Source organism: Acinonyx jubatus, chromosome B4, assembly GCF_027475565.1.
Source record: "Acinonyx jubatus isolate Ajub_Pintada_27869175 chromosome B4, VMU_Ajub_asm_v1.0, whole genome shotgun sequence".
NCBI classification, from domain to species: Eukaryota; Metazoa; Chordata; class Mammalia; order Carnivora; family Felidae; genus Acinonyx; species Acinonyx jubatus.
This window is the reverse complement of record NC_069387.1, coordinates 31,718,343-31,743,031: the sequence shown is the minus strand read 5'-3', so window position 1 is coordinate 31,743,031 and position 24,689 is coordinate 31,718,343. Positions and strand designations below refer to the sequence as shown.

Here is a 24,689-nt window from a genome sequence, read left to right as displayed (position 1 = left end):
AAGAAACATTAATACTACCAGCAAGAACAGTACAAAAATACTTTCTTCCTACAATGAAACTCCTTGTTCTTCCACATGTAAAAGTCACCAAAAGCACTGTTAGCCGCCTTCAGTGGGAGTACAGTATTCTCTTGCAATCAAGCATCAAAGAGTGTGTTACAGAGTCCATAAAAATCACCTGCCCTGGCTGTGTAAAAAAAGAAACACACTAATCTTTACATCAGTGAAAGCCTCTAATTAAGGCAACATCCCAGTTTTATGCATCAAGATCAAGGCAAGAGACAATTGTACGCATTTTCTCTATTCTTGAGGTACAGCTGATTTGGAGGCCATGGAAAATGCAACCAATGTAAATTTAGATCTTCTGGTTAATCTGCTTGAATATCAGGAAATGAAGTTATAAAGAATAAAGTATTCTTTTTTTAGGGGCAAAAGATATTTTAAAGGGGACGGTTTCTGATACTTTGGAAAATACAACCAATTGATGACCTTCAGGTGGTTCCTATTCAGTCTTATGACTGATTCTTTCACAAATGTATAAAATATGAGCTCTTCGAAGAACTTCAGAACTGAGAACTACTTCTGAAAGGTATTAGTAAAGAAAACAGAATTTAAATCATATACTGATGACATCTAATTGAATACTGGGTAGATTTTTGGCAATATGATTAGTAGACATTACTCCAGATAATTCTTGTTCAAAAGCAAGTAAGGGGAACAAAAAAATCAAATCACCCAAACAAGTTCCCATTTTCCTGGTGCTACGTTGACAGTCCAAGTGGCATTTCCAGCAACCAATACAAATAATCCCTCAGGGATAATAAAATTGTCTGCCTCAACTGCCAAACTGCAACAAAGTCCTCAGTGACCACACTTTACAAGGAAGCCTTAAAGGTAATCAGAAACCAAATGCTCTATTCCACACTTTAAAATTTACTTCTTACTTAATAAGGTTTTCTTTGCAATAAAATTATGAAAATATGCAATAGCCTAAGAAATACAAAAACGATGATATAAATAGAATCTCCCCTCTAAACTATAAATGGTAATAGTCACTATTTGAAGTATCCAGTTCCCTCAATCACAGCTAGAGGGCACCGCACTACTGAAACATTATAAGCCTCCCTAGCACTGGTTTTATATAAATAGCATGTGGATCAGAAGGAAATAACCAAAGTCAGGAAATTCAGTTCTTGGGCTTTCCTTCTTAAGTTCACACTGTTCTGTGCCTGTGTAAGGAAAGGGCACAAAGAAAACTTGCAAAGATCAAGTTACAATTAGAATGTCAATTTTAAAATGGCATTTTCACATCCAACAAGTTAATCACAACATTCTCATTAGAACAATCGAAAGGCACTAAAAATTCTTTTTCTTTTCTTAAGCTCTTATAGCAATCATATTTAAGTCACACAAGACACACTAAAAACTCAGAACGTAATATAGCTATTTACAGTCTTGTGAAATTTTCCTCATGGGTGCAAAATCTACCACAAACAATAATCTCAACAGATACTATGTTTAACACCAAAATTCAGTAATTAATTGATGTATTAATGAATTTTCAGAGATAACAGGGTAATTTTAGGTATAATTCCAAACATGAAGCAAAAGGACAATAATAACTCACTTATTTTTTGAGTAGTTTCAACTATTCCCTCTGACATAAATTTCACAAGATTAAAATGTGAGGGGAATTGCATGAGCATCAGAGTCGATAAGAGGAGATGAGAGATGCACTCAGGTGAATACAATCTCCCTCATAGTCTAAGAAACCCCTTTCCACGAGCCCATGGGCAAGCACACCCCAGGGCACACACAGTCCCTAACAGTCAGGGTTAACTCGAGACCAGCACTACAGAGCACAGCCTCCTAGCACTCAGGGTTGGTGTGCCAAAGTCCTCAATTTGCCAGGGGAACATCAACCAAGCGTTCAAACTACATCACAATTTCCAAATTGAAAATAAATCCTAGGTATTAAGTTATAAAGATTTTTAGTTGCAGGGTGCCTCATCACTCTAAAATATCATTTGGGTGTTAAGTCACTTGTTGAATGTCAGGACTACAAGATTCAGAAAATGCAAACTTCTCTGGATCTGAAATTCACATCACTAAAAAGCTGAAATAATTAGAAGCCTGTAGAAGAAAAGCTCTTGACTCTGGGGTTGCTTTCCTGCTTTGGTTTCTGTTTTGAACTGTTCTGTGTAGCAGAGGGAAGAGACCAGCCCGGGCACCAGCACCTTCTGACATGCAGCACCACTACTGTGTGTGTCCTGCAACACGGACAGTTTGACCTCTGCAATGCCTCTGAAGCATCGGAGACCCACGGACATTCACAGAAAACTGTGTTCTAATTTGTTAAATATTTTTCATAAGCACAGAGTGCAGTCTTAGTATTACATAACATAATATAAAGTTAACATTAATTTATTTGTCCCATGATTCTAAAAAGTCAGTATGCTTGTAGACGTGTATGTTTGGCACATATAAACTCTTCCCCTTAGGTTCTAGTCCTGCCTCATAAATCCTACGGCCATGGTGCACCGGAGAGCAGCAGGTGAAAGGACAGGTAGGTGCTAGGGTCACAACCCCAGGTGTGACCCTGACATGGCCATACTAACTCTGTGAGCCAGGCAAGTTGCTTAGCCTCCCTCTCTGTGCCTCCTTGTCCCTGTCTGTAAAACAGAGATGAAGATAACAGACGCTACCTTACAAGTCATTATGAGGAGTAGATGAGTTAGTATTTGTAAAGTGCTTAGAGCAGGGCCAGCACATAGTACTCGTTAAATAAAAAGTACATTAAACGTGTCAAAGAAAGCGATAGGAATGCTTTTTATGCTGTCTGTTAACATATTAGAATACTAGAAGTATATAGAAGAAAATGACAAAGACAGTGTTTTACTGGAGAAGGAAGGGCATAGCATTATAGTTAGCTGCCTTAGAAAGACAGTACCAAGAATGACAGCTGTCTTGTTGAGAGATCAGATATTATAATGCCAATCATAAACTGCTTGGAAGGGGAGCAGAGAACAGTCCAATTAGCAAGAAGCTGATTATGGATTTTAAGGAAATAAGTTTTAAACTACTGTTCAAAGTATTTTGAGAAATAAAAGTTACTGTCTTTGAAATAGTGTGTATTTTACAAATTAAGTACTAAATATGCAGAATAAAAGTTTAGAATGGAAAGAAGAACATCTAGTCCACCTATTCACACCATGCCCACAGTATAAAATAACCTATTACTTCTACCAAGATCCACTAACACACAATTGCTGGACTGTATATTTAAGAGGATTTTATTGAAGAGTTATCATGTGTGCCAAATAATGAGATTATCCTTTTCTGTAACTCCAATCAGATGTCTGTCAGATACAAAGATATATACACACACGTGCACACACACACAATCTAAATGCAGGACAAAGAGAAATGGGGTCCTGAGATAAGACCTCCACTGGACCCTCCACAATGACCAGAAATTCTTCTCCCAACTATTTCAACCCCCCCTCACCACCTTCTCAGATCCTCTGTCTGCTGCCTCACCCTGAGCTCCTGTCCGCAGGCAGCACGCATCTCAGAAAACTGAGAGGCCATCAGGCAAACACGCACTCACCTTACTGCTTCTTCTTCCCTGGAAAATGAACCTATAGTACCGCCTCACCCACCTCCAGTGAAAGACCTAACACCCTCCAGGCTGGGGCTAGTGAATGACTCAGCTTCTTCAAATTTTCTAAAAGTTTGCTCACACTCCGCACACAATACCCATTCACAAAGAGCTCCAACCTCTACCACAAAGAGTACTTTCCATCCCTAGCTCCCTCCTAGCCTCCTTTTATCCTTCTGGCTACTCAGTCCCCTTTTGTGGACTCAGCTTCTCTCAATTCAGTGGAAGGTGACTGTCTTTTAGCCTCCCTGTGTTCTTTCCCCCCAAGGGGTTCCTGCTCTATTCCTGTTAGTTCAACTTCCTCCTGCTCTCCTTTGAGCCCCAAATCTCTCCTCTCTGGCCCAGCCTCTCTCCTGAGCTTTCACATAAATGTTCCTCGTAGGCACCTCAAATGGCAAATTAATCTCTTCTTCCATTCAATTATGATGACTTAAAACCAGAAATCTACAAAATATTCAGGAATATTTTGTCTTTCCTTTGGTCTCCTTGCAAAAAGTACTATTGATTCTACTTCCAAACTATATTTCAAAAGAATTTTCCTCTACATCTTTCCAGCCACTAACCAGCGTATGAATGGCTTCCATTATTTCTCACCTTTATTACTGCAAAAACCATCCTGCCTCTAGGTTCATTTCTCTCCAAACCAGTATTCCTCTGATGCTACTGTGATCTTTTTACAAAGCAAATCAGATCATGTCACCTCCTTGCTTAAATGATTCAGAGGTTCTCCACTGCAGGAAGAGGACATTTATCATCTCTTCATCTTCCCAGGTCACCACTCACTTCTTCCTTGTATGTACACTACACTTAGGCATAATTAAATGATGACAGTAACAACTTTTATTTAATGGCCATGAAATAAAAGCCAACAGTATTCTGGATACTTTACATGTATTCATTTACAGCTCACAAACCCCTAGCAAGACAGGCAGAATTCTCATTTTACAGATAAATCAAAGGAGGTCAGAGAAATTAAGTCATGTTTCCAAGGTCAAATCTAAGATACCAGAATTCAAAGCCACATTTAGAGCCACATCTGACTCCACAGTCCATGCGTTCCTACCAAGAGCAGAAAGGAGAGTGCCATTTATTAACAACTTGGCAAACAGTAGCTCATGGCAAGGGCTCATGGCACTGGACAGTGAAATAATAACATGTTCAGGACATACTGTGGTGTAGCAGTGGTTGGCAGAAAGGGGCCAAAGTCCTGGCTCTCCTGCAGTCCTGCTAGGAATTAGCTTGATGTGGATGAGACACTCCAGGACAGGTGAAGCAAGATTATTGTTGGAGTTTGAAAGCCTAGAGTTCAGGATGTAGCTCTGCCACTGATTGGCTATGTAAACTTGGGCAAGTTGGTTACGTAGGATGATGACTCGCTGGGGACAGTCCTAGTTTGCCCTTGTTGTCCCCGAGTAACCAATAAAAGCACCCCCTTTCACATTCAGTAGAGTCCCAGTTTGGGCAATAAGTTATAAGGTCACCATATGCTTCAATGTCTTCATCTGTGAAATACGGGGAGCAGAACCCACCCCTCATTGTGGTACTGTGAGGGCTCTACCAGGACAATATGTGGAATGCTTATTAGCACATGGACATGCTCAATGAATATTATGAAGTCACTTAATAACACTTCCTTAATCTCTGTGCTTTAACTTCCCATTTTCAGTGGCTGGACAAAACTGACCTTCTTAGGGTTTTGTTAAGGGTCAAAAAAAAAAAATAAAGCATTAAAAAATATGAGGTAGTATTAGCAGGGGAAAAAAGTTGGAAGAGTTTGGGAAAAAAATGATATAAAAATGAAAGTTCCCTCATTTTTTTTTAATCCTAAGGAGAGCAAACCATGACCTTGATTGAGAAGGTTAGATTCTCAAAGCACAGAGAAATGAAATTTGCACCATTATTCCTTTATTAAGAATTAACTGAAGGCCTAATGTGTGCAAACATGTGTAGGAAGAGCACAGGAGCACTGGACAAAGAGACAGGTGGCCACTGCCACCACCTGCCACCACCTGAACACTCATGGTGTGCAGATAGTCTGACAAAATCATGAAGGCAGAGTGTGATAGTTTCCTCACTGGGTTAAGAAAGTATCATTACACAAGTCACAGCCAATACAGAGTGGATACAAGGACATTCTGTACAATTCCCAAGTCCATATAAACTCAGGGCACTTATCCAAGAGCACAGAAGCACTCACAGCCAAGAACAGGGCTGCGACACAGAACTCCACCAGCCCTTCCAATACTACCACAGGCTTCAGACACAATGACAAAAGAAGAAAACAAACAAAACAAAGACCCCTCATCTCTGATCTCAAGGTAGTAACAAACTAATATTCCATGGGGGAAAAAAAAGGGGAGACTGAACAGCTTTTGGCAGGATCAATTTTTATAGCAGGGAAAGACTATAAGTTCTGAAAGACTAAAAGATGAGAAGAAAAAGCAAACAACCATGGAATTAAGAACAGAAGCAGACAAAATCATTAATTTATGAAAGCAGAAAATAAACCAACATTGGATCTCAAGAACAAAAACTGGGCAAATGCCAACACTGAGGTCAAATTTTGCTCTATTGTAAGTCATGCATGCTGTCACCACAAAATAATTACATTAATAATGTACTTTACTCCCAGGTCAAATCTCAGCTTTATTATGGCTCAGTGTACTGACGCTACAATGGGAACAACTTTTTCTCATTAAAGTTCTGGCTGTGAGGCAAAATGCAGAACTATAATCCTTTAGGCTTGGCATCATCTGACGTAGAGGGGTTCCCTGATAGCACTGAGGGCCATGCAGGGGCCCCTTGCTCCCTCAGGAGGCTTCTGCACACCAACAAGCACAGGGTTTACTTACTGCTGCAGCCACAAAAGAAACAGAGGTTTATTTTCCAACTAATATTTTTCTGTTACTTAATTTCTTAAATGCAATGGCATATATAGTGCAGGCTGTACTTTTTGGGGCAGGGTGGGGTGGGAAACAAGCATATTCCAGAATATTGGGGGTAAGTAGGGTGGATGTTCATCCAATGTAGGTCTTAAAATGTAAGAATATACATTTGCCTCAGAATGTAAAAAATTCAAGTTTCTTTCCTGTTTCGTTTGAGCTTGCTCTTCTACATAATTAGAAAACTGTTGCACAAGTGCAAATATGCACAACGCAACTGTTTAAGGGTCCACACATATCCTATCTCCATTGCCATTCATAACTATCTTGGGAAACAATTCTGGGAGACAAGTGATATCATTCCTCTTTATGGGTGACAGAAGCAAAGCATTTCCCCAAGTCAGACAGGAACTAGGCATCACAAAGCATATCAGAACAATCAGAATTCGGGCCACCTGACTCCTAATAAAGTCTTCTTGCTACACCAAGTTGTTCTTAAGCAACATCCCTTCAGAATTCTCAATGAAAGCAGCTATACTGCTAAAAACATTTCTGGTTTCAGAAGGTCATTTCTTCTTTTAGGAAAAATTAAAAAAATAAAAGTTGTAACCTGAAGAAACAAATAGCTTATTGTTGATCAGAGTTTAAAACTGAATTCATAAGACCACAAATACAACATTAAAAATCAAAGACCAGCTACTGTGAAATGTTTGGCAATTCCTCAAAATGTTAAATATAGAATGACCATATATCCCAGCAATTCTACTGCTAGGTATATGCCCAAGAGAAATGAAAATATATGTCCACACAAAATCTTGTACAAGAATGTTCATAGGAGCACTGATGGTAATAGCCAAAAGGTAGAAACAACCCACATGTCCATCAACTGGTGATTAGATACATAAAATGTGGCCTATCCACACAATGGAACAGTATTTGGCCATGAAAAGGAGTGGAGTTCCAATACACACTCCAATATGGATGCACCCTGAAAACATGCTAAGTGAAAGAAGTCTGTGATGAAAGACCACATATTGTATGATTAGATTTATACGAAATGTCCATAACAGACTAATCTGTAGAAGCAGCAAGCAGAATAGTGGCTTCCAGGAGCTGGGGGGAGATGAGGAACAGAGAGTGACTGCCAAGGAGTGCAAGGGTTCTTTTGGGGTAAATAAGTATGTTCAGAAATTGACTGTGGTAATGGTTGCACAACTCTATGAATATACTAAAAGCCATTAAATTGTATACCTTAAAATGGTGAATTTTATGACATGTAAAGTATACCTCAATAAATCTGTTTTTTAAATAATTAATTATTAAATAAATAAATTTTTCACAAAAGGAAAAAATAGTCAAAAACCAAAAGCAAGAAAAAAACCTGATAGGATGGACTAGAACTGGAAATTAAGGCATCAGTACAAATTAATGATTTCTAAAATGTCTCTTTCCTAGATATGTCTGCTGAGTGGGCCAGCTAGAAATGCTGACAGCAGCAATGAGTACACATGAAGTCTAGATCCGGGTGTCTAATACTGCTTGCGGCTGAAAAAACAAATCAGGGCTCCCTGGAGAAATGGCTACTTCCAGGGCGGACCCAGGGAAGGACAAAATGAGCTTAGAATATCTTACTGTGCCAAAAATTTGGCAAGAGGGTGCCAGAAAGAAAGAAAGAGACAGAGAAAGAGAGAAAGAAATGATAGGGGCATGCCACAAGAACACAGAGCCAGTTTGGAAAGATTGCCACTAGACAAATCTAGGGAAATGTGAGCATCAAAATAATTAAAGACAGGAATGCCTATAAATCACTGAAAAAAACCCAGAAATCCAGAAGTCCATATTAAAGATGGATGGATGGTAGAATGGGTGGACGGGAAGAGAGCGCTCTCCCCTGAGAGCAGAATGACAACTGCCAAATGGGGAGGAGGCAGTGGGGCTGGAAAATTAGCATTTTCCAACCAAAATATAAGGATTGGTTCAAGCAAGAATGATCACTAGATGCTAAATCTGGGGATGGAGATAAGGAGAAGGATGTTTGCATGGCCCACAGACTGCTTAATAGTTGGCAGGGGAAAAGCAGTTAAATACATGGTAGAGAATCTGGACAGCATCTTGCAGGGTGATCAAAATCAACATCACCAATGAAGTCACATGGATATTGTGTCTTCAGATTTGAAGCGCTAAGAAGGACAAGGGAGGATTCCATGAAGTAGTCTGGCTGCAAATGTTTCACACAAATCCAAAATAAGAAATAGTCTGTTAAAAATAACATAAAATAAAATAAAATACCTGGCCTTGTATTCTTCAACAATGCCAATGCCATGAAAGACAAGAAAAGGCTGAGGATCTCTCCAGATTAAAGGACATTGAGGGGCACATCAAGTGAATGCCATGTGTGATTCTGGATTGAAATCAGTACCGGACAAAAACAAGCTACATAGGACATTATCATGCGGCCACTTAACACAGTTGGACTATGGCTAGTTAATTAAAAAGAACTGTACCAATGTTAAATTCTTGATTTTGTTTTTTGTTTTCATAATTATTATTTTTTTTTTGAGAGAGAGAGAGAGAGAGAGAGAGTGTGTGCGCACGCACACACAAGCAGGGGAGTGGCAGAGGGAGAGGAAGAGAGAAAATCCCAAGCAGGCTCCAAGCCCAGTATGGAGCCCAACTCAGGACTCGATCTCATGACCATGAGATCATGATCTGAGCCAAAATCAAGAATCAAACACTTAACTGACTGAGCCATCCAGGAGCTCCAAATTCTTGATTTTGATAACAACGTTGTAGTTATACAGAGAATACCCCTGGTATTAGGAAATACACAGTACAGTATTAGGATGTAAAGGGAATGATGCAGACAATCTTACTCCCAAACATTCAGAAAAAATAATATTGGATAATGATCAGAGGATGGGTATAAAGTGATAAAACACTGGCCTAAAACTGGTGAATCTGGGTAAAGAGTATATGGGAATTTATTGTATTATTATTACAACTTCTGTAAGTTTGAATTTTTTCAAAAAAAGTTAAATATAAATGTGTGTAGAAGTTATATGTGCTTATATGACTATATAACATATATAACTATAAAACACATATAACTTTATATAACATACATATATATAACAATTTTTATATAAAGTATAAGAGCAGACTGTAACACACAGATGCTGGAGTGGGAACCTCTGCTTAAAAGGTAAGAGGAAAGACAATCTGCTTCTTGAAGGGCTTTTCTGGCAAAGTCCTTGCTCATTCTCAGACTTCATGTTTTTTCTTTGCTTTCTCTACTCCAGAAGTCCCTAAGCAAGGTGATGAAGTTGAAACAGGTTAAGAGAGCAAGGAAGTGAAAAATAAAGTGGCATAGTAAGGAGGGTGCCTGTCTGGCTCACGTGAGGAACAGCTGTGTCCCCTCTACCCTTAGTGAATGACAACAAAGGAACTAGGAAGTCACAGACTGAAGTCCTATAAGAACAGCTCCTTCTGTCCATATAGCAATGTCTAAGCAATATGAAAACCAGGTAACCGTGGTCAAGAATTTGTGCTGGTTTATTCACAGATGAAATCCTAACAGTACATACAAAAGATCAGGGTTTCAAACACAGCAACTCCCACCGACAACATGCCGTGAATTTTCTAGGACAAAGCCTAACACTGTTTCAGTGACCCCTTCACTTGTCTTAACAAGGATAATGTAGTTTTCAAAATGACCTAGGAAGGCACCAGGGAAGCAATTCCACCTGTCAGCTATATTTGTACAGAGCATTACATTTTACAAGCCTCACTTTACTTGTGCCACACAACTAGAGTAACAGAATGAAGAAAGGGAAGGGTGGGTAGGAAGAAACATGAAAGAAACAGGGCAAGAAAAGGTGCTCTATATACATAACCAAGACATTCAAAGACCTGACATCCTACACAAACTTCTCATTTGTCTCAGCATTATCAGTATGCACACCATTATTATTTCTAGACACTCTAAAAGAAACCTGAGAGAATATAACAAACTGTGTCCACTACTTCAGCATTCTGTGTCAAGTGAATGAGTGTGTAAGAACCAGAGTATCTAAGGTTCACGTGGTGAGCTGTAAAAATTCTGTACTCTTGTATTACTACAACTTTCCTATAAATTTGAAGTCATTTCAAAATGTAAGTTGGATTCTTTAATCTTCCCGGACTTTTAGATTCTTACTGAGATTAAAATCGTAATGAGGCTTCTTTCATACCATCCAAGCATATTATGTTGATGTTAACATAACAGTTAGTCAATAAGTTTGTGTTATATTGAGAGCAAATTTCCCAAAGAAGCAAAACAAGATTTAGAATTTTTAAAATTTCAGTTCCTGAATCAAACTCACTTCATTCTTGGGCTTCTATGGGTTAACAGATGAAGAGTATAGCCAGAAGAGACACATTTTAGAAGGAATCTACTCTTATCCCATTCAAAGCTAGAAGGCAGAAATCAATTCAGAATTCTACTACTTAAGAGGACTGTGAACTCTCTACAATAATATTCTCAAACAAAGTTGAATAGAATATATTCCACTCTGATCTTAACAATTATGAAAACACTATATCCATACTCAAAATACCAGAAAGACTTTCATCAGTTTTGGTATTGAACTTGGAAAATTAAACAGAATTTACCTATACTCTAATAGACAGTAACAGTAATAACATCAGCATATTTATACAGTGTTAAAATTAGTTTGCAAATCACCTTCCTTTCTATTATATCATCTGAGTCAGGCAGGCCAGGAATTATGACCCATTCTATGAGACGGAGACTTTTTCAAGGTCCCCAAGTTATCAGGTGGTAGGTCTAGGACTTGAGTAAAATCCTTTTGGCTCCAAGTCCAGCTAAAGTGTGCCTGTTGCTTAACTGATAAATAACACCCTTTAGTTATTTTATTCTCTCACCAAGTTCCTAGAACTATCACCTGTCTCATTATTAAGACAAATACTGTAACAGTTTTGCATGAGAGTAAGGCAGGCCAGCCACTCAACTTCCTGTTCATTCTTTTTATATCTTTTTTTTCTTAAAGACTTCTTAGAATGATCAATTCACTTTAGGTATGCCATCACCAAGTAGCAAAAGGATGTCATAGAAAAATTAGACCAAAGTAAAAGGCATGAGTTTTCCCTAAGTTTCAAAAGTGATTCCAGACTCTAGATACTTGCAATGCTACTCGCAATTTATAATCAGAGATTTTCACATTTTAATTAAAAGATTCATTAAAGTAGCTAACCTTAAAAAGCAAAGCCAAAACTTTAGCAAATGTTGAATAAGAGCTTTAAGTAAAGCTCTTTAGCCCACCCTCTTTTAATAACCTAAGTGTCTTTCATAATGTACTAAATTTTCCTACAACTGTTAATACTAATTACATCTAAAATATAGATGATGATTCTAATACTAATCTTTATAATTCACCCTAATTTAACTAACTGTCAAAATACCAGAGAACTTTACCCTCAAATGGTTTCAAGCTTTAGAACTTATAGTAATTCTTTTAAAAGCAGCCTCCTTTTACTTATTCCTTTATAACTGTCTTAACTCTTCTCAGGCAATTAAAGGCCCATCTCTTTTCCAGCCTGGGGTTCCATTCTCTACTGTAGATCCTTTCCCTGTAGATTGTTCCCAAAGTCTACTCCTGTCACTTACTAAGGTACCAATAGCTAGGAGCCAGAAAAATCTTATTCTTCTCCACTTGGTGGAAGTTATTTCCCCTGAAGTCATCATTATCCAGGAGGGGAGCTGACTACCCCCACCATTCTCAAATGGCTTACCTATAGCCACTGCTTTCATTTTTCTTAAACAGTAGCCTCTGTAGATTATCTTAGCAACATGTACTAAGTAGGTTCTTCAGAAACTCGGAGAAATTAAAGAAACAATATCCCTCACAATAAAGCAAATAAAAAACAAAGTGTTTTATAAGCAAGGGCAAAGAATAACCATCATTCCACAGTTTAACAACAAATTAGATACCAAATTTTGGTTAGGGCCTGTATTCAGAAATGAGTCCTACAAACTATCCCATAAAAATTAAATGATCTCTAACTTCAGATAAAGAAGCTAAACCTCCATTCAAATGGGAACTGGCAAGAACTGGCAACATCCTCTGAGAAACAGTATATAGGGATGAGAGCTAAGAGGGGAGTTCTGGAGCCAGATCACCTGCGTCCCAATTCTCGTTCCACTGTTTATTTGGCTAACTGCTTTGTGCCTCACTTTCCTCATCTGTAAAATGTAAATGATAAATATTACCTACCCAGCATGGTTACTGAGTAAATAGGTTAAACCAATTAGAACAGCCTGGCACAAACATGGCAAAATACTCAATAGACTGTACTGTTGATGATGACTCATCCTTTGTCTACTGCTCTAACTTATAACACCCAAGTGTCTCAAAATCTGAAAAGCACAGTTGGTTTATAAGTCTAAATGAATCTGCAGTAATTTCACTCAAATGACATTTCAGTTGGTTGGAATAGCACATTCCAATGGCTTTTCCCAGCACAGGCAGAGCCAATATGCTACTTTGCAACTGATCTATTCATGAACTGGAGGGTCATGCTGTTGCACAGTCATCTGTTATATAAGACAGCACAGAGATTTCTTTTATGCAGGAACAAGTACATGTGAGCAAATTTCAACAACTGTGTGATTTCACTCCTTGTGTCAGAATATGAGAGGTTTTATAGTAAGAGTCTGAGGGCTGAGCTGGGTTACAACACATAGCCCACCACTCTAATCCATATTCTGAGCCCAAGAGATATTTACTCAGTGTGTGCCATGTCTGTATACAACACAAAGTGTGATGTTAAGTGGGAGAAAATATAAAAACAGATCTTCAGATTAGCACTATGAGAGCACAACTCTGTCTTGCTAGCCACAATCAGAACAGGGTGGCATGTTCTTCCTCTTTCTTCAAAACACCTTAATACAGCTGCAATGTAAAGGTAGCGTGACTGCAGTATCAGTTCCTCTTTCCCTTGCAAGCTCCTTGGCAGACGTGCTAATGAGTCAGAAAGTATCCAAGAGCATCCAGCAGGCAAATAGATGAAAAGTAAGGATTTATAAAATTAGTTCAAATCACTCAAATTTCTATGTCTAGGTATATACCACTTTTTTAAAGAAAGGTATATATTTTCCTTGTGACATAACATTTAACTTCAGAGATGCTTTACATATTGATGCTTCAAAATTTGAGAAGGCCAGGGAAGAGGTCATGAATGCTTTAAGAATCTGAAAAAAAAACTACAGACCCCCTCTCTGACCCTTTGAACATTGTATATGCATATATACACTGATACTGCCTAAGAAGGAATTACTGACCTCCTAATGGCCAAGCATGGAGCCCCTTGAGAGCATGGGCCCAGCTTATGAATTCTTTTCAACTGCATTTTTCCAGATTTCTAAAGGTCAGAGAAGGCAGTATTATAGCTATAAGTCTCTTTAACACAGCCTCAGTGCCATATACTTCATAATCGACAAATACTTACATACAGACAGTCTAGAAATTTTGAGGAAAAACCCTTGTAAGGTCAAATACATCATTCCTTTTTTCAGTATGAGCATATATAGCACACTTATTTTGGTAAATTTTACCTACTTCACCATTCCATACCTCATGGAGACAGTTTTCCTTCCTAAATGAAGAGACATCTATGTGGAGGGAGAGGAAAGTGGCAGGTCTCCACACTCCTGCAGGGTACAAGCTGGGGTATCATGAGGTGGGGAGGTTAGTGGGAGGATGAGTGGAGCAGAGATGTAGCCAGCCAGTTGCATCTGGTGTTCAAGGAGGAACAACAAAGTAGCTCACAGGGACACTTTATGCCTGGCCAGCAGGGGATGGAGATACAGCTCGGGACGGCCAAAAGTCTAGAGCTGAATTTTTGTAATCCTTTTAAAACTAAAGAGTTATCAAGTTTATTCTTCTGTGAGCAAAAGAACACATAAACTCTACTAGAGGATCTATAAATAACAACTGAGGAGAGGAAAGAGTGTGTGGAGGCAGATAGCCTCTTTGAAACAATTCTGTGTTTATTCAAATAAAAGTGAGTTACAGACAAAAAAAATAGTAATTTGGGAGTTGGGGTAGAAGAAGGAGAGAACGAGGAATTTAAAAGAAGTGGCTTTCATTTGTACCTGCATAGTATGTGCTATGGTGTTGTTCACACACATCTTCCCATGAACAACTGCAGTTTGGGGCTTCTGAAAAAACACTTGGGGCAATGGAAATATCAAGCCATGCTTGTCCAATTACAAACCAAAGTGAGTACATCATAACATTCTTCACATTCTTCCACGTACTGATAAAATATATGAACCATCTGCACCTATTACAGACATGGTTATTTAAGCTCTTTACACAGTATAATCATTATGAAGAACACAAGGAGACAGCTTCACTTACATGGTTAATGAAGAGACTCTTGCGTTTTTCTCTCACTGTGAAGACAAAAGATGCAACAGAAATGTTACATGCCTGCATGCCAACCCCTTGCAGTTCGTTGAGAGGACTGGGCCTCTTGTGTCACAGTCCCATCCTTCCATCAACCAACATACCTAGTTGCTCAATTCCTATTTATAAGACTATGTGACCTGCACAAATGCAGATCTGAACTTGGTTAACAGCGCAAACCATACACCCACTTAAGGTATAGCACCCTAATAAAACAACTGCAGCTATGATTAACTGAGTGGTGACAGCTTTCCAGTAACTAAACAATATATTAATTAGTAAATTTCTCACAAAATCTATATGCATCCATTAATTTAAGATGATTAATCAATAATAAGAATACTTGTTTCTAACCCACCAGACCCATTAAGGTCCCTAAAATCTAGATGAAATATTTAACAACAATACCCATAACACAGCATTAAGACCAGGGAAAGATAATGTACATCAATGGTGCTCTTTATCACAGAAACCAATTACTCTCCGTGCTGGGTGCTAATGAATAAAAACCAGGCTTCTCACTAGGCAGCCTCCTGGAGCATCCTGCAGCACCCTCTCCCTCAGAAAGGCTGGTAAAAGTCACAATAAAAAAAACATTGCCCTGGAGCGCCTGGGTGGCTCAGTAGGTTAAGCGTCCGACTTCGGCTCAGGTCATGATCTCCCAGTTCATGGGTTCAAGCCTCATGTTGGGCTCTGTGCTGACAGCTCAGAGCCTGGAGCCTGCTTTGGATTCTGTGTCTTCCTCTCTTTCTGCCCCTTAACCACTCGCTGTCTCTCTCTCTCAAAAATAAATAAACATTAAAAAAACAACTACCAAGAAAAAAAACAAAAAACACTGCCCTGTCTAAAAGATCATTTCTCCTATGGCTGTCTATGCAGCATGGCCTATACTGAATGGCTCAGCCTTCCTTACACCAGATGTTAGTGTTCCCCAAAGTAGGGGTCCTCAGCCCCAAAGATGTAGAAGGGTGACAGGGAGCTCAGAGGATTATTAAAACTATTTAGTATAATTGAGTTTTGCCTCTTCTTTCCTGAAGACTTACTTCTGAGGGTACATAATAGTCAGCTAACACATTTATTGAGTAGATCACTGCAGAGGATATGAAGAATGGGCCTCCTTCAAGGAGATGACATCCTTGGTCCCTGGGAATCAATAATGCTATCTCAGGGTATCCTGAAATAATAGCATACAAATCCACCTCATCTGAGGTGGACTTTTTTCTTGGCAGGCCATGACCCAAATGCAGATTCACTAGTTTTCAAAAGCCCTTCAGCTGCTCTGAGGGGCCTGTGAAATGTTTTCCTATGTTTACATTCTGTTTTCAATTCACAAGGAAACATTTCTGTTTTCCTGAGAAGTCCTAATATCCCTGGAATGACTGCTGTCCCTCTTCCTATGTCAAAGATATTTGAGATACAAAGGAAAAACCAGCCTGAGGATGCTGCTGGGAGAAGGTGCCTACACCTGGCATCAGAGGGATTCATCTGCAGGCCACTGACATGCACAGCACACAGAGTGTGAGTCACCCTGGCTATGCTGGAGACCAGACCCACACACAGGGAGCTCAAGTGCATATACAACAGTGTCTGCTATTCACAGTGTGGAGGCTGCAGGGTTTCTTCTGACCTAGTTCCAAAGAAGCATCATCCACATGTGAACCATAACAAAAGAAAAGTCAGGATCTAACAGGAAGCACTGGGTTTGAACTTCCTGGCATACATACTTTGTGTGCATGTGTGTATGCACATGTGCATGTCAGTACTAAATTATTATGCATCTAGTCAGAGCTGCTCTATCACATAGGGGTAGGATGACATTTCTGTGGTGGTTTCCATTGGCTGAAGGGATCTGGAAACACTTTCTATACAGGCAGTAGACCTGATGAGTTTTCCAGCAAATTCTTTGGGTGACATTTAGTCCTTCCAAGGGCATCCAGAAATAGGTTTGTGCAGAGGCTCTGTGTCTCCCAATTATGGGAACTGCCTCCAAGGTCACCTTAATGCCCTGTATCACCCAGCCTCCAGCAGACAAAAGATATCCATGCTTCAAGGAATATCAGAGCTTCTTTATGGATGCTACTGGAAAAATTAAGAATTAATCAAAAACAGAGGAGAATCTTCAATAGTATGGGCTGAGAGTTTTAACAAGAAAGTTTGTAACCAAAAAATAAAACAAAACCACACTACACAAGTAGGAATACTGTAAAAGTATATACTCTTCTTGTACATCTTCTACAAATATAAATCTGAGGGAAGAATCGGGAGATTTCCATGAAGCCCAACTGGTTCAAATTAGAATAGTAAAAACCAAACTTCATGAACAATTGTAAAATACCCAAGGATAAAGTATCCAAATCTATTACAGAATTATCTTAGGCCCTCACTGTTATTATACAAATAAATACCTACATATTACCCTATTTCCCTCAGAGCAACTGGGCCTGCTGAATCTGATCCAAAATCTGGGTTCACAGGGCCTGAATCATTATTTTGTATTTTGTATTATTTTGTGATGCCACCGCTAAGAGGGCCTTTGCAAAATCAAATCTACATTGTATCTGAGAGGCTTTTCCACACATGCATACCTATGACTGACTTCGTGATGGAGTGTCTCCTGAATTCCCAAACCAACTGCCAGTCCCTACACAAACAAAAATAACTCCCAATACCCATGTTTGTACTAGGTGACCCTGGCCATAACTGCCTGCAACCAGGTAGATACCCATTCCTAGCTGGGCTAATTCTCTCTCCTGGGAACCTGCTGCTGCTAGCCATCACTGCCAGCACCTTATCTGACGATATGGGGTGGGCGGGATGAAGTGCATCTCCTGTGCAGAGAAGAGTGAACACAGAAGGTCTGACTGCCATCTCTAAAATGGCTTGTTTGAAAGAGAGGTGCCTGGGAATATGGATTTGGGGATGGTTCCTGCCATTCCATAACTGTTAAAAGTGGCTCACTGCACAAACAATATGGCTTATGCTGTATGCCTGCTTTCCTCCTGGGAGTCTAGAATTTTGGTACATACTAGGCAGAGGCTGCCTACTTAGCCAGTCCTCAGTAAAAATCCTGGGCATTGGGTCTCTAAGGACTTTCCCCGGCCAGCACATGTCATGAGTTGTCACTGGGAAAACCTAGTGCATCCTGCAGAACTCTATTTGGAGCCTGTCCCTGGTTTCCTCTGGACTTTGCCCATGCACCTTTTCCTTGTGCTGATTTTGCTTTGTATATGTTCTTTGTAATAAGCCATAGCCATGTGTATGACTATATTTTGAGAGCTATGACTCCTCCTACTGAATAAGCAAAACTGTTGGGGGTGGGGGGGGTGGTGGTTAGTCTTGATCTCTAACACAGCTGCCATGCAGAGATGAATGGAGGCCAGGAGAGTGATGAGGGGAAGGTAGGTGCTTCCTTAGTTCCTAATGGATTTTAGTCCTTACTTCCAATGACTTGTAAGGTTTCTCGGATACCCTGGTGCCCTTACAATTAATTATTCCTTTTCCCCTAAGCTAGCAGGAGCAGGATTAAAATACTACCATAGGAGAAAAAATACTAAAAATAAGTGGAACCTCTTACAATGGTATCACCAAAAAAAGATGAATTACATTACCTAAATCCAAATCTGTCTTTAAAATAAATCTAACCACTGAGGCCATTACTCAGCTCTGAAATTGAAATGGCTTTTACACATTTCGTTTTGTGTAATGGGATAAGCAATATGCCAATTCATTTCTGATATTAGCTTTAATCATCTTTAAACTTGAATATTTTTGGTTACTAATAACCTATCAATCAAAATCTCTGGAGTCCTCAGAGTTCTTACATAATTGAGAGACTAATAGTCATATTTTGCTTTGTTGGGAAAACAGGCAATAAATTGGTGTCAAATATAAATCTCACTTTCCTGGGAAATAAATAATAGCTATCTCCTTTGATCCCATCTATGATGGTTTAATAGAATTTTTAAGTAGCTATTAAAATGGTCCATAATGACTTAAGTAGAAAACGTATTTGAGGCTTTAAAAATAAGCCCTCTAAAATCAGCAAAGACACTATGGTTAGCATTAAAAGTCTTCTCCAGATAAAATGAGGAGAAAATGGCAGAGTCTGTAATCCGAGAGAGTCAAAACTTCACTTAGGTTGCTATGTGACATTCCCTTGTCACAATGTCACAGAAGAAAAATTTTACTTTTAAGAATACAATTTTCTATTTAAAAATTTTTTTTTAACATTTATTTATTTTTGAGACAGAGAGAGACAGAGCATGAATGGGGGAGGGGCAGAGAGAGAGGGAGACAGAACCGGAAGCAGGCTCCAGGCTCTGAGCCATCAGCCCAGAGCCGACGCGGGGCTCGAACTCACTGACCGTGAGATCGTGACCTGAGCTGAAGTCGGATGCTTAACTGACTGAGCCACCCAGGCACCCCAAGAATACAATTTTCTTAAAAAAAAAAAAAAAAAAGCCTAATTGCTGAGGATTTGTTAACAACCTAAATGCAATTTCAGCTAATCTCTTGTATAGATAGGCATTTAAAAAATTATCTTGGTTTTCCCTGTTCCATCTCTAAAATAGATCTCCCAATGGCAAGTGGACACAAAATGTGAGGACTAAGTAAGTCCTTAAATAGGTAAGCCAACCTCCTTCCTCTGACAATGAGGAAGCTGCCCTTGCAGGCCCAGACAAGGAGTGACTACAAGGCAAAAGACAGGGATGGCTTGCTGGGTTCCCCAGGCTCCTTTCTCTGCACTACCCTCCCTCCCAAGGCAGTGTCCCTGGTGCCTGTAACCTGAATGAAATGAGTTCCATTTGACAACAGATAATTAGTATCTGATATGAATAGAGCTAAACTACTCCACAAAGAAAAATTATTTAGCTTATTAATTACTCTGAATGTGAGGGACTGGCAGGCCACACCGGGAGGCCTTGATGACAATGTAGAGAATTACAGAATTTTGTTTTGAGATGTAAAAGTGATTGCTGGGATAGCAGAGCCAATTGGGACCACAAAAATTTGTTTCAAAATAAATTTTTTTCTTTTCCTTTCTTTTTTCCTGTGGGTAAGCATGAATCAGGCTTTAAACAATTAAAGTTCATATTAATTTTTCTTATAATAAGTTTGAGACTACCACACAATTTCCACAGTTTTCAATAATTCAGTGAATTCAATCATTCACTTAATTCAAAACACAGCCATTGAGTCCCGTTAGAAAGCACAGCTTGAAGGCAAATGCAAAGACATTTTGAGGTTCCAGGCTTTCTAAGCTCATAGCCTGCCAGGGATGTAAGTCATGAACACCAATGGCAGGCACAGATTTGTGCTGTGTAGGAACATTCACCCCATGCGTACAGGCCCTGCACTGGGCATCCTGATGAGGTCAGTACCCAACAAGGTGCCCCTCCTGCACCTTTCCCAAGAACTCTGGCCCACTCTGAATTGTCCTACACCAGCATTTATTTCTTAAACGTGAATATAGAGGAAGGGGGCATTCTCTACATTCAAAGTGAAATCTAAATAAGCAAGGCAGATAAAACAAAATTGAAAAGGTAAGAAGAACTGCAAAGACGTCTAGGGCAGATCAGCTGTGGAAAACAGAAGATTCCAGAAGACACAATAGGTGACAGAAGTAACGGTTCTCCATAGGTTTATGGAGAAAACCATTCAAAGATCAAGTGTCCATCTAATAAACTACCAACTAACTTTAAATGTTTTGTTTACTTTGGAGAATACTTAGGGTCAAAGGATTTACTCAGAAGCACAGAAATATAAATAAAATGGATTCTTTTAGAACTTTGCTGATTATAAAAGAAATGTATGCTTACTGTAAAAAAAATTGGAAAATGTAGAGCAGTATAAGGAAAAAAAATACAAATAAAAATTTACATTAGGAAAATATAGAGAAACATAAAGAAAAAATATATAATCCAACAACCCAGAGATAACTTAGTATTTTAGTGTGTTTCCTATCAATGGAAGTCTTTTCTCTATACATACTTACACAGATGTGCCATGTGCATTTTTGCATTTTAATATATTTATATATAAACGTGCAAACATGTATGTGCACATATATCAGCACACCAACATAAATACTGACCATTTTTCTATTGGTGTTAGCAGTGTCATTGTTTGTATGACAATTCTTTAATACATAAGAGTATATTAATCCTTTGTCGTTAAGTATTAAAATATTGTTCCCATTTGATGGTTTAATTTTTATGATGCATTTTGACACAAGTTCTCAATTTTAGGCAATTTCTCCTATTGGTCTTACGAGCTTACATGCCCCCGTCCCCATTATGAGATTAACATTCACTTATACTGTTTGTAGATATTTATAATTATATGCATCACTGTTAACCTACAACTAGTTGACCTACCAGAAATCTATTCTGGTACATGGTGGTGAAGTTATCACTTGATTTTTTTAAATATTAATTTATTCATGTATTTTGAGAGAGAGAGACAGAGACAGAGAGAACAGAGGAGGGGCAGAGAAAGGGGGAGAGAGAGAATCCCAAGCAGGCTCTGTGCTGTCACAGTGCAGAGCCTGACGTGGGGCTCAATCCCACGAACCATGAGGTCATGACCTGAGACAGAGTCAGACACCTAACCAACTGAGCCACCCAGGCACCCCTCACTTGATTTTTGAAGGTGAGATTCAAAGTGCTCTGTATAGTTTTTATAAAGGGCTGCTATCAAATGCTGTTTGCTATCTGACCTCTTCCTGGTTTGCTTCCAAGGTGTGTGGAAGCAACTTGTAAATGAGAGGGTCGACCTATCTGTATTAAGAAATGTAGACAGAAAAAGATGGGCCAGGGCACAGCAGAGCCCAGACACCACCCTTCACTCTCCCACTGGTAGTCAGTCATCACTTCTCTTCCCAGTCACACCCAGTGTTCAGTGTGAAGGACTGAACTGCAGTCAGCATAAAGAAGGACCCACATCTGAGACATGCTAAGATGGCAGAGACTGAGGTCAGGGAAGAAAGTCAATCCAAGTGAGCAAATGAGTACCTACATACCAGAATAAGGACTGCACCTACTGAGAACCTATGCTCTCTTAGGTACTGCACTCAGAGCTTTGATAGATTACATATTTGGTCTCCCTGACAAGGTCATGAGGAGGTACTCTCATCTACTTTGGTTCAGGAAGACCATATGGATCAGATGCACAAGATCATACAGACAGTGATGGATGTAAACTTGCAGCTGGTTGATTCCAGAAGGTTGTGCTTTAAAACAAGACTATCTTCAGGAAATCTTTCCAAGGTATTATTTGCTCTTGGTACTGACTGACTCAGACTTAGCAATGGAATTCAGCTGCCATCTATTTGTCATGGAGCAGCTCACCACAAACTCCAACCATGTAAGGTAGGCTACAAACATGAGGGGCTGTGACAAGGACAGAAAGGGTCAGCTTGTGCTAAATGAAGGGAGACTGAAGGTCCTCACAGTTTAAAAAGGAGAGTTGAAAGTTGTTTGTCGAAAAGAGTTTATCATTACCAACACGCCAGAGGGCGATAGACTAACAACAGAATACAGCTGTGGTGGAGATGGCATGAAGCTCCACCCCACCTGGGATGAATTACCACCCCAAGCCTTTGCTCTGGGTCTCAGCTCACTAAGCAATTTTCTGACGACTAAATCTGGGAAAAGCACAGATAGGTTAGGTTAGGAAAGACGATAAAGTAAAAGGCATATTAAGGAAAAACTGACATGTTGGGTCTAATTTGATTTCAGCGGAGTTTGTACTGTGCAAACAGCTTTCTCCAGAATGGAAGGCCCAAGAGATCAGACACTGGAGCAAGGCGATGTTTCCAAGAAAAGTGGGTCATAGAGCCCAAAAAAGACCTCCCTTGTCCATTTAACTTACAGGGCTTAGTATGGCCAAGAGTCCCCACATCACCCTACTTCATTAAGTCAAGAAATGATTGTAGAAACAGGGGAGCTGTCCTGAAGCTGGGATGATCCTGTCAAGTTCAGACCTGGGAGGGGGAAGTCCAAATACACTGCCTAAGCCTAAAACAAACCTACATTCTCTTGCTCTCAAGTAATGAATGTGTTTTTTTTTTTTAATAATTTTTTTTCAACGTTTATTTATTTTTGGGACAGAGAGAGACAGATCATGAACGGGGGAGGGGCAGAGAGAGAGGGAGACACAGAATCGGAAACAGGCTCCAGGCTCTGAGCCATCAGCCCAGAGCCTGACGCGGGGCTCGAACTCACGGACCGCGAGATCGTGACCTGGCTGAAGTCGGACGCTTAACCGACTGCGCCACCCAGGCGCCCCGTATGTGTTTTTAATAAAGTTAGGAAGCGTGGAAGAAAGTGATGCTGCGGCATAAAACAGAAAGCCACTTTGTCACGGAGACTGTCACAATGCTGTAGCATGTCTGCCCAGGATGGATCATGATTCCCTGGCTTCATTCTTTCATTACTTTATTCATTCAAAACATTTTCTTTTTAAGTTTCTTCTACCTGCTAGCTTCTGTGCTTGGTACACAGAATGCAAAATGAGGAAAACAGTCTCTATCCTAAAGCAACATGGAATTTAGTGGATACATCAACCCACTATTTCTTTATTTACAAACAACAATAAAAAAAATCAACTCCACAATAGGGGAATATACAAACCGCACTGCATTTAATGCCACTGATTTTATGGTACACCTTTATTCTGTTTGCCACTAAGAAAGGAAAAAAAATCCTGCCAACTAAATTTTGAGAAGCCATTGCCTGTCCTGATTTCAGAGATGTTACATTTGGGGAAATGTCCACCAGAATGGGTGAAATGTGGGGATGTCCAGGAAGCACCACCTAAGAGGCAGACTTAGGGAAGGGCACTGAGGACAGAGGATGCTGCATCAGCTGTGGTGTGACAGAGCAAAGGGACTGGCCTTTCAGGACTGGAAGCAGCACAACTGTGGGAGCACACAGCGGGAGGCACAGGAGGATTGGCAGGGAAGGCAGAAAGGGCCCAAGGGGAATGACTGCATGCCATCCCGAGGGCTCACTGTCCCTTGTGGGTGATGGAGAAGGACAGTTTGAGCAGGAGGGGTCCTAGTGGAACTGTGTTCCAGAAAACTCTTTCTGGCAGCCAGAAAACTCCTTCTGGCAGCTTCCAGAGATGGAAACAGGAAGATGGGAAAGGGCGGTGGTCACAGACCAAGGGAATATGAGCTGTGGGTCACGACACTGGAAGAAGAGATACCAACTATCTAGGTGATAGATGGGATGTAAGACGTTGATCACAGGCCTGTAAGATGATCACAGGGCTCCTGGACTGCTGGTTGGGGACCCAGACTGACCACGGGTTTATCCTTGAAAAAAACAGGAAGAGGAGGTAGATAGGAGAAAAAAGATGGTGACTTCCAATTTAGATATGACAACCTTGAGGGGTTTGTGGGATTGCCAGATGGAATGTCTATCAGGTGGTGGGAAATCCGCATCTGGAAAACATAATTACAGTTCCAAGAGAGGGGATGGCTTCTCCTTGCCTGAGGTCCTGGGATAGGATGGCTCAGGGGAGTCCCAGGTATCAGCACTGAGGGACCCAAGTATCTGCTTCACATGTACAAGAGCAGGCACTGACTGTAAGCACTGACTGAGTGCTTACTAGAAGTTCAAGACATCTTCCTATTGCCTCATGACAACAATCTACCAATATGACAGCTATGAT

General features: G+C 39.9%; 1 protein-coding gene across 3 annotated transcripts in view; it reads right to left on the bottom strand.

The window, feature by feature from the left end:
- CCNY (cyclin Y) overlaps positions 1 to 24,689 on the bottom strand; it is a 310,791-nt gene that overhangs the window by 44,050 nt on the left and 242,052 nt on the right. For all 3 annotated transcript variants that reach the window (XM_027073835.2, XM_027073832.2, XM_015078879.3), the window contains one exon: positions 14,964 to 14,998. In XM_027073835.2, the coding sequence (XP_026929636.1) occupies positions 14,964 to 14,998 (35 nt within the window). The remainder of the gene's footprint in view (positions 1 to 14,963; positions 14,999 to 24,689) is intronic.